Source organism: Stigmatopora nigra, chromosome 20 (genome assembly GCF_051989575.1).
Source record: "Stigmatopora nigra isolate UIUO_SnigA chromosome 20, RoL_Snig_1.1, whole genome shotgun sequence".
In the NCBI taxonomy this organism is placed as follows: domain Eukaryota; kingdom Metazoa; phylum Chordata; class Actinopteri; order Syngnathiformes; family Syngnathidae; genus Stigmatopora; species Stigmatopora nigra.
In genome coordinates this window covers 8,184,735-8,200,177 of record NC_135527.1, presented here as the reverse complement: position 1 = coordinate 8,200,177, position 15,443 = coordinate 8,184,735, and the positions used below count along the sequence as shown (strand labels likewise).

Sequence of the window (15,443 nt, the reverse complement as noted above, 5' to 3'; positions counted from 1 at the left end):
TATTAAACTATCTCTTAAATATTAAACTCTCTCTCTTAAATATTAAACTCTGTCTCTTAAATATTAAACTCTCTCTCTCTTAGATATTAAACTCTCTCTCCTAAAAACTCTTTCTCTTAAATATTAGACTCTCTCTCCTAAATATTAAACTCTCTCTCTCTTAGATATTAAACTCTCTCTCTTAGATATTAAACTCTCTCTCATAAATCTAATTTTGAGAGCTGGCTACAACAGTAAACTCTCTGTCACCATTTAACCGGCGACCAAAAGACCGGCCACCAAAATACCGGAACAAAGAGCAACATAGTCTTACCCTGGATCGCTCTTCCAACTTGGTCATCATAACAACAACAGCACTCCTCTGTTCCCAGACCATTCGCCAGAACTCCCCAAAAGTCTCGGGCAGCGATCCCTGCGTGGCGATGTACGCATTTTGCTTCCTATAGCCGTCCACATAGTTGGCGTTGATGTAGTCACTTCCTGGAATGCCTGGATCCAGATTAAGGTTAAGGTTAGGTTGTACATGGATGTTCTACAAATGATTTACAGCCAGATAATTGCATATGGTAAGTAAGGGAAGTCCTAACTCGGGATTGGTTTTTAATGGTTTTACAGCCAGATAATTGTGTAAAGTAAGTAAAGGGAACTCCAAACTCAGGCCTGGTTTTTAATGGTCTTAAAGCTAGATGAAAATATAAAGCTTAAAAACACTTTTTTACCTGATATGTTAAATAAGGGAGGTCCTAACTCAAAACTAAGCCCTGATTTTTAATGGTTTTATAGCCAGAGAATTGCGTAAAGTAAGTAAAGGGAACCCCGAACTCAGGCCTGGTTTTTAATGTTTTTTAATTGTCTTACAACCAGATGAAAAAATAACCCTTAAAAACAGCATGACTATACATTTAAATATAGGACAAGTACCATAAAAAATGCTAATGCTGCCTACAGTGAATCTACAATTTGAATTAGGCAAAAACGGGTTACAAAAAAGCAGCAAATTGCAAGAAAACAAACCTCCCTTACGCTTCCCCTTTGCTTATTTTAAATGAAGGGCATAGTTTCATTTTTTTTCTGTTTCTAATCCACAGAAAAGCGACAGAGCTGACAGCCAGTCAATGCTTCAGGACTGGCAGTTTCGGGGCTCGGCGCACACATGCTACACCAAGATAAGTCTCATCTGCATGGACGCCATTTCTCCGACAGTCCTCTACCCTCCCGTCTCCATTCAAGGCTTTCTTTCCTCCCAGGTAACTTTTAGCAACTAAAAAAAATCCAACAAAACCCCCCACTGTGTTTACTTAGCCCCACCCCCTCCCTCAAAGCGGCATATACAACGTTGAGTAACGGACAAGGGATAAAGACACAATTAAGCCCGTTGTAAATTCCAATTGGGGGAAAAAAGACATTATTTTTTGCTTAATGGCAGTGAATGGATGCTTATTTTTATTTATTTTTGCATTTGATGCGGCATGCCAGTCAGGATTTGCATTAATTATGTCATTTGCTTATGAGCTCGGGGAAAAACAACAACATGGAGGCTGATTGAAACTCCATTACAAGCTGAAAATTAAAGAACGGTTGGACGGGCTTGGGTGGGGGAGGGGGGACAAGTCGGGTACAACTTTAGGCTATTGTTTATCAAAAGTACTTGGTGTTGATTGTTTTTAATCCTTGCTTTTGCTGAAAAACTCCATACATTAGTTTCCTATTTATAGACCTTTAATTTATTCAAACTGGGAGGAATGGCAACCATTAAACTGTGTTTAATAGACTCCCAGTTCAAATGGATCGGATGTTAATCACCCTCAAAGAGTTTGAGAAATGATTGGACACTTTTTGTTGTTTTTAGCTTATTTATAGAGCATTTCTTGTTAGTTTCTACCCCAAAAATATATTTTGTTATTGATATTTTAACTTTATTGGATTGGATAACTTTATTTATCCCGTTTTTGGGATATGTTGTTGTCATAGTAGCAATTGGGTGAGAATACAGACATAGTAAGAGACATTTTAGACATAAGTAGATAGGTAATAAGTAAGTTAGTAAGTAAAATGTTTGTTTTAAAGCAGGTTTTGGTACTTTGTTCCCAAATCTTTCCACCCCAGTTCCAGCTGGCAACTATTCCGCCTCTTTAGTCCACATTCAGCGCACCTTAACGCGAAAAACTAAGCGCGAATGGAAAATAATCAGGGCGCGGCACGGCAGAGGCATACGACTCGCTAGCGTCGTGGCCGATTGTTCAATTGGACTCGAGTGGTGAGCTCGGCGAGGCGGTGGGAAAATTGCCTATTTCAAAAAAAGCCATCTATTTCCCTGCCGGCACTCACGGCATGAAAGCAAATGACGTGTCAGCGTGAAGGAGGGGAGACGCGGAAAACAAACAAAGCCCAAACAGTGCGTGACCGGACGTTTGGTCGCCGGTCAAATGTACTTAGATAATCCACAGTACTTATATACTAAACTCTCTCTCATGAATAGAATTTTGAGAGCTGGTTTTAACAGTAATTAGATATAAAACAGTACTTAGATATTAAAGACTACTTCGATATTAAGCAGTACTTAGATATTAAGCAGTATTTCGATATTAAGCGGTACTTAGATATTAAGCAGTACTTAGATATTCAAGACTACTTAGATATTCAAGACTACTTAGATATTCAAGACTACTTAGATATTAAAGACTACTTAGATATTCAAGACTACTTAGATATTAAAGACTACTTAGATATTAAACAGTACTTGGATATTAAACAGTACTTAGATATTAAACACTACTTAGATACAGTACTTCGATATTAAACAGTACTTAGATATTAAAGTCTCTCTCTTAGATATTAAACAGTACTTTGATATTAAACAGTACTTATATATCAAACAGTACTTAGATATTAATCTCTCTCTCATGAATATAATTTTGGGAGCTGGTTTCAACAGTAAACTCTCTGTCACCATTTGACCAGCGACCAAAAGACCGGCGACCAAACGTCCCAGCAACAAACAGTGTAGTGTGGAGGAAAGTTGAACTATACCATCAATGGCGGAAAGCAAGACCCGTGAGTGGTCGTAGGCGATCACATTGGCATATCTGTTCTTTGGTTTGTTGACCTCCAAGTTGGAGTGTTCCCAGGTGAACTGCTGTCCAGGATCGATGGACTTGTGGGAGAAGGACGAGGACATTAGTTAAGAAACAGTAAAATCCCACGCCATATCGGATACTCACCTCGTACTCCTGTGAAAACTTGAGGTTGTCATTGGCTTTCAACTGCTCCAAATGCTCGGCCAAGTCCATGACTGGGATGGGCGGGTGGTTAGCCATACCTGAGGGTCAGAAAAAATCGCAAGGTCACTTTTTGGGGAGACGCCATTCCTCAAAAAGGGGATTTCACAAAGAGAACAGACTCAAAATGGCGGATCCAAGCACAAGCTGATTGATTAGAAAAGCATGAAGATGGAAGATTGGATGGAGTTAAGGCAAGTTTGTGCAAGTCCGCCATGCTTGAAAGGCGTACCCATACACAAAGGGTTTGTTATTCCCAGAACATGGAAAAAGCGAGTTAGCATAAAGAAGGGAAAGATGTTAAGAGAAAATTCGACTTCAGAAGGATGACTGATGTTCCCCCGCCTCCCCCGCCATGACACGGCGTTCACACCAAAGCGGATTAGATGGGGATAGGACGCTAGGCGGGAAAAGGGAAATATCATTCGTGGTAAATGTGTAATTGAGGCCAACTAACTTGACAAACGGAGACTACTCGCTTGACCGGATGAGCGCGCACCTGTGGAGGAAACGGTCATTAAAAATGGCCGACCAAAACGGCTTTGTTTACATGTAGCCGTTTGGCGGAAAGGCGGGTGATAGCGTGGAATGAATGGCAACTTCTCAATGGGTTAATTATTATTAGTGACATCATGCTAGGCTAGGTTAGCATGAGGAGCATTGATAAAATGTTTAAGGTAAACTGTGTGGATTCGAAAGGAGCGAAAAACTGAAAAACGTTGATAATTTCCTAATATTTTTCATGCTACGCAATAAGTTTGGGGATACAAATGACTGGAGGGGGAGTGGTCGCCGGGGCGTGGTAGCTTGGAGTGGACGCTTGAAGGATTTGGGATGGGAGGGGCTTCTTTTGTCTCCATGTTTGTTAGAAAGAACGGTGTTATCGCAGTTTTGGACTTGGTGAGGTAGAAACTTGACAGGTTGTTCTGTGGCTTTGGTGATAGGCTCCTCCCCCCTGCACCTGCCTGGGGCGGTGGTGTATTGGTGGTGGTGGTCTGGGAAATTTAGGAAATTGAGCCAAATTACGTCCAATGCAAATTTGATGCCGAGATCTCTGGCGGCGCCAGGTGTTTTGGCTCGGACGCGGCGTCCATTTATCAAACGAGAAGTCTTTCTCTTGCTCAGGGACACGTGGGCCATGGCCAATAATGTAGCTTTATCAAAGTGCCATCTTCCAGGTCAGCTTGTATGAAAGCGTGATGGATTATCCCCACAGGCCCATTTTGGAAATAAAAGATGATACATATTTATGAAAGCTCTTTTCAGACCATTACATTTTTTGTCCAATTCTGTTCAAGTCTCCTTCTGGACATTTTCGAAATAGTATAGGGTATATTTCTATGGCGGACTCTTTCCTTCTTGCCGACACCCCTCATTGGACGTTCTCATCTTGGAATAGCGGGCTAGAAATGGCGTGTTTTTACCCCCTTGCTGGAAATGGATTTTAAGTAGCAAGCTGTGATGGAAACACCCTTTCAGAGAGAGAGATGGGAGAGTGGATGGGAAAATGAGGCACTGGTTCCATTAGCTAATGCCCACTTGTACCGGCGACTCGAATGAAGTCGAGGAGGGGGATCGTGTCACACAACATTGGCCAAGACGTTCAAGTGCACTTTTCCAGTAGGGATCGTGCTAGGAATGTAGGACGCTGTAGTCGACGATTAGCTTGTCAAAGTTTGGTAACTTGTCAGAAACTTCAGAGGATAGTTTATAGGGAAAACAGGGAGTTTGGATTCAAATTATGATCAGATGCTAGCAAAGGGGTGGGCAAAATTTCGGGCCCGGTGGGGGACATATTGACTTTAAAAATTTTACAGATAGGCCGCGGCACAAGTTATTATACATGTAAAAAAGTGCATTCGTTAACAGTACATATGAAACATAAACAGAAAAAAAAGACAAAAGGATTAACAGACTCATCCCTCATCATTAGAGTAAAAAGTATAAAGTACAAAGTAAAGTAAGTAAAGGAATGTATTAAGGAAAATTAAAATGTATATGATACATATAAAAAAGGGCCTCCGTTAACAGTACATATGAAACAGAAACAGAAAAAAGGACTAAAGTATTAACATACTAATCACTCACCAATAAAGTATAAAGTACAAAGTAAAGTAAGTAAAGGAATCTATCAAGAATTATTAAAATGTCATTTAAAAAGAGATAGAGGGGCTTTAAAACACATAAAAACAAATAAAAGTGGACAGAGCTACTGCCACTGGCTTCCGCATGACGGCGCCATCTTGGTGGGCCGAATTAAAAAGCCTAACGACCAGGATATGGCCCACGGGCCGTAGTTTGCCCATACCTACACTAGCAAATGGACTCGGACTCGTGTCTTGGCGGAATCGTTGATTCTATACGCAGTTAATCTAATTTTGTCATCATTTTGTACGTATTATTTAACGTTTTTTTGTTTCAAAATGGATCAGGAGATTTTTTAATCGGACGAGGACTTACCAGGCGTCTGGAAATTGAGGCGCCGAAGCTCAACAGGGTCGGTAGGGTGATGCAAGGGCATCTCCTTGCTGTTGGGTAGACTTCCTTTCCTGGCCTCTGATTCAGCCCGTTTCCTGTAGCCAAAATTGTCCATTTTTATTCAAACAAAACCAACAAAGTTGTCTTTAGGTCGCCCTACTCAAAGATTACTTTGATTGGACTCTTAGCTTCATTTCTCAACTAACAAAAGCACATTTTTATTCAAGTTTTTGGCCGTCTTACCTGTCCGGTTTGCTGTTTTTTTCCATTGGCCAGCGAGAAAGAGAAATATCCACAAAAAACAAACATTAGCCAGCAAGAGTTTTGCTTTAATAGAAGTATTTTTGTCAGTTATGGCTCGTTTCAGAGATCGTGCTTGGTTTTTACAGCCTTTACAGGGTTTTTGAACCCTCTACAGAGAGCGCCAGGTGCAACCGGATTGAAATATTCGAGTTGATTGCTTCTTGTTCAAGCATAAAAGTCATAACAAGCTTCTAATTGGCCTTTTTGTCTTTACAACACAACACCGGATCGCTGTATATGCCATCGTAATTACACAACTTAACTTTAGGGAAGCTAAACCAAGTCTTAAGTTATTTAAAATATACTATTGATCCATCTTAGCCCCGAAGATGCGCGAGGGAATCGAGCCGACGCGCTTCTATATACGTAAGTGGGTCGAAATAGGACCCTTAGGCCTTTTCTTTGGAATCCAATGGGAGTCTTTGATTTTCATCAACATTAAATCACCTGCAGACAACATAGACTACATTATATCAGAAGTATCTTTTGTTTTGTTGTGGGGTTTTGATCTTTTACATCAAATTCAAGCCCTGTAAGCTGTTTTACGGCTTGGGGTCTGTAGTTTTTGGTGCTCGGACGTTTGGTCACCGGTCTTTTGGTGAAACCAGCTCTCAAAATTATATTCATAAGAGAGAGTTTAATATCTAAGAGAGAGAGTTTAATATCTAAGTACTATTTAATATCCAAGTACTGTTTAATATCCAAGTACTGTTTAATATCCAAGTACTGTTTAATATCCAAGTACTGTTTAATATCCAAGTACTCTTTAATATCCAAGTACTCTTTAATATCCAAGTACTGTTTAATATCCAAGTACTCTTTAATATGCAAGTACTCTTTAATATGCAAGTACTCTTTAATATGCAAGTACTCTTTAATATGCAAGTACTCTTTAATATGCAAGTACTCTTTAATATGCAAGTACTCTTTAATATCCAAGTACTGTTTAATATCCAAGTACTGTTTAATATCCAACTACTGTTTAATATGCAAGTAGTGTTTAATACGCAAGTAGTGTTTAATATGCAAGTAGTGTTTAATATCTAAGTACTGTTTAATATATCTAAGTAGTGTTTAATATCTAAGTTGTGCTTAATATCTAAGTACTGTTTAATATCCAAGTACTGTTTAATATCCAAGTACTGTTTAATATCCAAGTACTGTTTAATATCCAAGTGCTGTTTATTATCCAAGTACTGTTTAATATCCAAGTACTGTTTAATATCTCAGTACATCTAACCGGCGACCAAAAGACCGGCAACCAAACGTCCGGTCACCATTTTTACTGGCCCAACCCATGAAAAAACTGCAGTACCCTCCAAAAAACCACCCCAACTAAAATCACTAAGGATGAATCAAAGTTTCGCACTCACCTCTTGTACAGCAAAATGGCAATGACGATGCATATGATGAAGACAACAGCGAGGACCGGACCCACCACCCAGATAAGACCCTCCTCCTCGTCGATGATTGGCTGAGGGTCGATGTCGGCCGACACCACCGGGTCGGAATACGGGCTGGTGGCGTACATTAACTGCAAAAACATGGGTTATTTATCATACTTCTATTTTAAGGTATTTTCATCCTTCTGATATGAATTTCGAGGGGATCACTATTTGGCAGCCATTGTTCATTGGTCAAATGGCGAATGGGTTCTTTAGCCTGTAGTTTTTTGGGATTTCACCCGCATTTAAGGTGAGTGAATAAAGAGGCAGCAAATATATACCTTTTACCTACTTAATCACGCCGCTTTTCATTTACCCGCAGACGCTAGCGTTGGATGCTGCGGCGGAGAAGATAAGGCGCACGGGGCGTAATTAAAGAGACGCCCTGTTATCGACGGGGTCTTGTAATCAGCTTTGGTCTTGAGGGGGATTCTCTGCTTTTGCAAATCTTAGAGGGGGGCTCCAATGAACATGTCTGATCCAGAGTAAAGAAAACCTGGATTCTCTTAGACCCAATATGTACAGTATACAATTTTACAATTATTTTTTGATGGATCTCTTATCTGGATTGGCGCCCACCTGTGTTAAAGTCCTTGAAATTCACACCAGAAGTAAGAGTGGCTGGTCTTTTGGTCTTTTTTGGTCGCTGGTCAAATGCACTTAGATATTAAACAGTACTTAGATCAGGGGAAGGGAACGTATGGCTTTGGAGCCACATGTGGCTATTTTGGTAGGTGGATCTGGCTCTTTGCTAACCTGTGAGCTAAAATATGGAAATGGCTGGTGACAGAACTGAGATTTTACATCTAGAACTGCTTTAATCGTCATTTTTTTTGCAGTAGACTCTTCTGGAACGCATTTTTGCATTGATTAGCAACAGCATTTAAGAATATTTAACAAAATATTCATTTTTTTTCACTTTAAAAGTGCTGAAATTAGAAAAAATGGATAAGGTACTGGTTTACATGTACGTATTTTGCCTATTAAATTCGTAGTATGGCTCACAAGGAATAACATTGGAAAAAATCAATTGTTTGTGGCTATTTTCGTCAAAAAGTTTCCGGAACCCTGACTTAGATATTAAACAGTACTTAAATATGAAACTCTCTCTCATGAATATAATTTTGAGAGCTGGTTTCAACAGTAAACTCTCTGTCACCATTTGACCAGGACCTAAATGGATTAAAAGACTGGGGACCAAAAGACCCAGTGACCAAAAGACCAGGTGACCAAAAGACCAGGTGACCAAAAGACCTGCGACCAAACATCCAAGCACCCAAAAATAAGAAGTTAACCTCACATTATCAGGCGTCTCCAGAGCGGCGAGCACAAAGAAGACATACTCCTGTCCATTCTGCAGTTGCTTGTTTAAGAAGTCGCCGTAGAACTTGCCATCACCCAGCGTGAATTCTCTGGGTAAGTCCGGGAAGTAGGCGGCGATGTAGGCCGAAGGCTCCGCCTGTCTCCGAAGCCGGAGGCCTCGGCTGGTGCGGTTTATCTCCTTCAGCAGCTACAGCGTGGGAGCAAAAAAGAGGCGTACGATAAGATGCCGGAGCGGCAAACACGTGAAAACCACAACAAACCGTATCTGCCTGTCAAGATTTCACCACACACTGACACACACACATATACACACACACACCCTTTCTTGTGCACAAGCTGAAAACACCGATAGTGGAAAGCAGAGGATTGTAAGAACGGTCTTATCGCTTTTCTTTTGGTTAAAAAAAATGAGACATATAAGCATATGAAATAGCATGGCAATATCGACTGTGACAAAATTCAAATTGTAGTTGGGAGTTTTGTAAATTGGGGTGATTGTTGAGCCTCCATTTTTCATTTTGATTGAAGTTTGCATCTATTATGATATGAATTTTGGTGAAAGAGTGAAGTAAAAGATTGCGCACTGATTTCTAATTGGGTTTAGTAGATTGTTATTTGGGTTTTTTGCGCAGTTTTCTAATTGGGTTTAGTAAATCGTTATTTGGGTTTTTTATGTTTTTTTTAGTATTCTGCACTGATATAAATAGGATAATTGTGTTATGGCATATTACAAGCTAAAGGCTATGCACATTTTATGCTAATATAGACAACAATAATTTTGGAAATCATTAATTTGCCTTAAAACGAAAAGCAGAAGAATTCAATTCTTAAAAATTCAGTTATTTTGACACACAACCTGTGCTAAAATAGGCAACACAGGCACCAATAATTTTCCAAATCATTAATTTACCTCAAAACAATAATTAGACAAATTCCAATTCTTACAAATTCGGTTAATCTGACAAATCTTTGACATTGACAGCATAAAACGTCCAATTGGTTTGGACTATGCCCTAATTTCCATTAGCTCCGCCCACTTTCCCAAATACCAAACACTAACAACACCCAAAAAAAAGCTGTCAGCGTTTTTTTCCCAACATTTGGACTTAATTTCTGCCTGAAGTTTGCCCTTGCGCTCAAGTCCATTAACTCGGCGTGAGGACAATTATGCTAATCGCGCCCGTCCGTCGCCTTGCGGCGTCACATCTGCGGATCATCGCCGTGCACGTGTATGTGTGCACGATCTGTGCGCCTGTCATTCACATTAGACTGTGTTTTTCGCTGTTTTTGGCCGCGGGGCTGTTGCCGCCATGCGATAATGTCTTCAATCATCTCCGCTGTCGACAGCTAGCGAATCTAGTTGCCCTTGGGAGAAGTTGTGAAAAGGTGAGTGCCAGTATTGACAAACAAATAAATTCTGACAAGCGACGCCACTTTTTTTTGGGCAATCGGTCAAGGTTTCAGACGCCGAGGGGGGCCCCGAGGCCGGGGCAGTAAAAAAGCCAACACCGATATATATATGTATGCTGGGCAGGTTGTCCAAATAGAGGCTAAATATAGAAGCTAACATTTGGTAATAGGACGCATTTGAATGGAAATAAAAACTACCCACCTCTTCTAAGTTCATCTCGTCAGGGTTGTCCCATGATTTGACGAACTTGCCGCTTCGCTGCTTCTTTAACGGGACAACTACGATGTAATAAGCTCTGAAAAAAGGACAGAATGTTGGATTAGTTCTGAAATACTATTATATATGTGTATTTAATCATTTTTGTATGAGAGCTTCTTCAATTTGAGTAACATGTCACCGAGGGCTGTTTACTGGAAGATAGGAGTGACCTTTACCCCAGAATGCAGACCTGGAAGGACGCTTAAGAAATTGCTGATGCAGCGTGATGCTATCTAACAACCTTTGTGATTACTCGCAGATTTTTGTAAATTTTGATGCTCTTTTGGCTTGATTATGGAATTGTTCTGCCAAATGGAGACTTTTTTGTTTAATTTCCAATTAATTTCCAATGTTACAGCTGTTGTTTTTGCTTACGCAATTGGATTAATCAATAAGCTTGTTATTATTTGGATTTTTGGCCTTAAATGGGCAGGACAAATTGCCAGAATATAATTCTCCTTGCAAGAATATCATCAGAGATGCCTATTTAATTAAATATATATAATTAAATCAGCTGTCCCCCTGTATTGTTTAATAATTATACTAAAGTATAATCATTGATAAACCCAGAGAGCAGCAAAGACTGCAATTCCTACAGAAAAACGAACTTCCAAAAGTTAAAGGGAATAAGACAACACATTCCGACTGAGTCACCAGAAGAATTTCAACCATAGATTCGCCAAAACAGCTGTGGGATGGAATGGCGTCCCTCAGAAAACCGGAGTCGACTCACCTCACTTTTTCCGGTGTCTGGACCAAAGGCAACTCCACCGTCATCATGCCGTCCGAGTTAGTTTTGCCAATCAAGTAGGGCTTGGTGCGTAGGATATCCGGCGCCGTGGCAGCGGCGACTCGATGCTGCAGACCGCCGGCGCTGTTCCCGCGGTTGGTCAATAGGAAGGAGTATTGTGTCTCTGGTCGGAGTCCAGTAATCAGCTTCTGTGTCAACTTGCCGTCCACTTCCACGCTTTGTCCACTGTCGTACAAGATCTGAACAAAAAAGACAAACAAAATAAAATAAGCGGCTATGAACTGTCGCCCGAGAGGAAGTCATTATTCACCGTGAAAGGCTGAGCGGCGTTGTAGGCGTCGGGAATCTCCCACGTCAGCAACACCGACGTCTTGGTGGCAGCTCTCACGTGGAAATTTTTTGCAAACACTGCTAAAAGAAAGGGGGAGGAGCCGATTTAGACACGTTAATTATTCCTTTCTGCCCATGTTAAGACTTACCTTGAAAAACACCCTCAAATAAGCAGACTACTTTACGTCCTCTTACCTTAACACCGAGTTTGACATGTATTGACTGAATTGTGAAAAGAAAAAATTGAAAAAAACAAACAAAAAATGGGAGGGGCTTGACTAAGGGAGGGTTTTAAATTCAGATTTTTTAAGGGATGTACTGTAGCTTGTTGTTTTTAAACGAAATGACGATAAATTTGATGTTTAAGACTGTTAATAAGTTAAAAAGTGGTTTACTGTGTATATATACTAATTTCTGTAGTACTCTAATGTTTAGATTTGGGCTAAAATAATTAGATTTTGGCGTAAAACCACTTAAAGTCGATGGACGACCCACTGAGAGGACGTAAGGGTCCAAGACCGGCCCCTGGGCCTTGGGTTTCGACACTTGCGGCTAGTCATACCTTGATCCAAAGGCTGTGTCCTGATTTGGACACTCGGGCTATAGGGACCAGAACCCTTGCTGGTGAAGGCACACATTTTAATATCGTAAGTAGTGTCCGCCTTAAGGCCGTCCAAAGCCACCGAGGACTCGGGGGCGGTGATGAAGAGTTCCGATGGACTTCGAGGGCTGTTGATGTCCTTATATTGCAGGGCGTACTTGACGATGGCGCCGTTACGCTCGGCGAGGAGCAGCTCTTGCCAGCTGACCTGAATGGTGCTAGCGGTAGCGGCCTCGGCCGCGATTCTACGAGGGTAACCGCTTGGGACGTCCTCATTGGTGGTCACCTCCTTGACCGTCTCTTCTCCGAAGCCCACCTTGTTACGTGCAGAGAGTCGGAAGGTGTACGAAGCGCCCTTGTGGATTTCTCTGGTAGTGTAGTGGTTGTCGCGTTCGGGGAATTCGATGACGGTCAACGGTTCAAGATCTTTACGGCCGAAACGGAGGCGGTAACCTTGGAGGGGACCGTGGGTGACCGCTGGGGGGTGCCATTGGAGGAGAGCTGTGCCCATGTTGGTGGTACTGACCATTAGACGAGGTTTTTCGGGAACTAAGACAGAAGAGAATAAGTTTAGAGCATAATTTAAGTAATTAAAATACAAGAAAAATGTCATTTTTGGCGATTTTTCCCATTGTACCTGCGCCAGTGGTAGTGACCAGTTTGGGCTTGCTACGTGCACCATCGCCCTTGGTAGTGTAGGCGCCCACGGTGACGGAATACGTGGTTTCAGCCAACAGCTCTGGGATGATCATTTCCTGTCAAGATGGAGGACTTTAATGAGTATTTGTGGTTTTTATTGAGGTGTACAGGTAGAATAGGGGCATTTTTTGGAGGATAGGGAAAGCTGATTGACTCTTTAAGGGCCATTGGCGGGGATAGACGTTCATAGTGTAGCGTTGTACTACAATGTCAGCACTAGTAGAGGGTCAATGAGTTAATGGAGGTTAAAAATGTGTACATATAACAAAAAACTAGAAATCCAAGTCTACAACTGGAGTTTTATAATCCAGTGCGCCTTATATATGGGTAAAAAAATAAAATGTGCCATTCATTGAGGGTGTGCTTTATAATATGGTGCGCCTTATATATGGAAAATACGGTATTTAGCTTCTACAGTCCAGTTTGAAACAGAATAAGTCTAGAAAACAACAAAATCTGTACTGACACTGACAAATGCAAAAAAATATATTGAATAAACAATAGTACTTCAACCAATAGTGGCCTCCACACAGAATAAAAACAAAAAAATCCTAAAAAATAAAAACCATACTGTATTTTCACGACTATAAGGCGCACTTAAATCTTAGATTTTTCTCCAAAATAGACAGTGCGCCTTATAATCCAGTGCGCCTTATATATGTAAAAAAATAAAATGTGCCATTCATTGAGGGTGCGCCTTATAATCCAGTGCGCCTTATATATAGAAAAAAATTCATTCATTGAGGGTGCGCCTTATAGTCGTGAAAATACGGTACTTCAAATGGATTTGAACGTTTATCAGCGCCACCTGGCAGTCGATGACTTCATTAACAGACAAAAACATGCCATTCATGCATAGGAAAGCATTGCAAAATTGAATACCGGTTGAACTACTCACATGATCGGTTGTATCATCAAATTCCCACTGATTAGGTTTAAAAAAAAGACAACAGACAGAGCTAATAAGCATTTATCTGAGTTAAGTTGGTTTAAAACTTTTTGGCTATATGTTAAAGCTCTAAAATATAAAAGAATAGAAACTAGAGAGGCTTAGTATGGTTGTACCTGGGCATCATCGATCAGGATGTCCTTGATGACCGGTTGTCCCATTGGTTCTCCATTTTGCATCCGTACATAGTGTACCTGGTACCCCCGGATCTGCCCGTGCTGTTTGGTGGGCATGGGTGAACGCCAGATGACCTTAATTGATGACGAGTTGACAGCTTCCACCTCAACTTTACGAGGTGGTCCACTAGGAACTGAAGGGAGGGACACCATGAAGAAAAAACTTAACAAAAGTCAACCCCAGAGCTCACGTTTTGCCAATCTTCTTCCGTTAGTGCCCTTTTCCCCGCAAAAAAATGTGAAAAATCACAAAATTTCAGCTAAGATATTTCAACAATGGTAAAAGAGGGTGTAAGGGGAGAAAGGGGGAGGGGGATAGGACAAAAAATTCGGTCTGGCAACCGATCTGATCTTGGAAAACATTAAAAATGGGTAGTGGGAAAAACATGTGGAGCCAAAAAAAGTTGGCTTCAAGTCAATGGAAGCTTGAAGCCTAGCAAGACTTTTTGGCTATGAAGCAAGCAAAAAAATATGAGAATCAAAATGATACTACTACATCACATTTTGACCAAAAAAATTAAAAAATAGGCCTTTTTTTGGTTAAAAAAAGAAGAAAAACAGCTCCGTCCAAAGCTTCAAAAATGACAGAGTTAGGAGGCCTTACCATGTGTTGAAATTGAGTTAAAAATAGGGTTAAAAAGTCCTTCAAAAATCCAAAAAATGGTCTTGTTAGAAGATTAATTTAGCCTTTGGAATTAGAACATACCATCCTCATCTGTGCGGATCAGTTGCGGTGTACTTTCCGGTCCAGGTCCGGCGTCCGTGTGTGCGGTGACCGTCACATGGTACAAGGTCCATTTTTCCAAGTGTTCCAAAAGATAGCGTGAGCTTTCCGGCGGTATGTCGGCGATCAATCGCTCTGTAGTGTCCTCTCCTTCCGTAGGGTTGTACTGGATACTGTATCGGGTTAAAACCCCGTTCTGGGATTCCGTACTGGGTGCCCGCCAAGTGACGAGGATACTGGTGGATGTAGGACTAGAACACCTGACTTCAGTGGGCGGGCCTGAAGGTTCTGTTTAGTTCCAGTTGTTGTTGTTGTTTGGGTAGTCCGTTGATTCGTTGTATTTTTCGTTTATTTGTTTTTTGGGGTTTGGTTTCGATTGTGGTGATGATTGTAGAAATATATAATGAGGGGGAGGAGTAAAGAAAAATATAATGAGGACATAGCACAATGAAAAAATGGAAATAAAGTAAATAAACACAACGTGAAAGAAAAAAAATGGTGATGAATGGAAGGGTGTTGGTTGGAAAGAGGACAGCTGACTGCCAGCTAACGGAATATACATTTAATTCATCCCTTAAGTATTATTTCTTGGTTAATTCCAATTTGCCAAGCAGTTACCAGCAATCCAAAAACATAAAGGTTGATGCGTTCAATGGGTTTGTAAAGGAGAAAACTGCATTTGTCACCAACCTTTCCGAAGCCTGTTGGTTTGTGGTA

The 15,443-nt window shown here is 40.9% G+C and overlaps 1 protein-coding gene across 49 annotated transcripts in view; it reads right to left on the bottom strand.

Moving 5' to 3' along the window:
- ptprda (protein tyrosine phosphatase receptor type Da) overlaps positions 1–15,443 on the bottom strand; it is a 125,018-nt gene that overhangs the window by 9,467 nt on the left and 100,108 nt on the right. For 11 of the 49 annotated variants that reach the window (XM_077742371.1, XM_077742379.1, XM_077742377.1 and 8 more), the window contains 16 exons: positions 14,709–15,014; positions 13,943–14,136; positions 13,776–13,802; positions 12,816–12,933; positions 12,140–12,727; positions 11,558–11,658; positions 11,230–11,486; positions 10,440–10,533; positions 8,805–9,014; positions 7,433–7,593; positions 6,000–6,011; positions 5,739–5,851; positions 3,736–3,777; positions 3,222–3,319; positions 3,031–3,154; positions 314–489 (listed from right to left, as the gene is read on the bottom strand). In XM_077742371.1, the coding sequence (XP_077598497.1) occupies positions 314–489; positions 3,031–3,154; positions 3,222–3,319; positions 3,736–3,777; positions 5,739–5,851; positions 6,000–6,011; positions 7,433–7,593; positions 8,805–9,014; positions 10,440–10,533; positions 11,230–11,486; positions 11,558–11,658; positions 12,140–12,727; positions 12,816–12,933; positions 13,776–13,802; positions 13,943–14,136; positions 14,709–15,014 (2,621 nt within the window). The remainder of the gene's footprint in view (positions 1–313; positions 490–3,030; positions 3,155–3,221; positions 3,320–3,735; positions 3,778–5,738; positions 5,852–5,999; positions 6,012–7,432; positions 7,594–8,804; positions 9,015–10,439; positions 10,534–11,229; positions 11,487–11,557; positions 11,659–12,139; positions 12,728–12,815; positions 12,934–13,775; positions 13,803–13,942; positions 14,137–14,708; positions 15,015–15,443) is intronic. The other 38 variants (XM_077742375.1, XM_077742376.1, XM_077742382.1 and 35 more) reach the window with 20 other exon arrangements.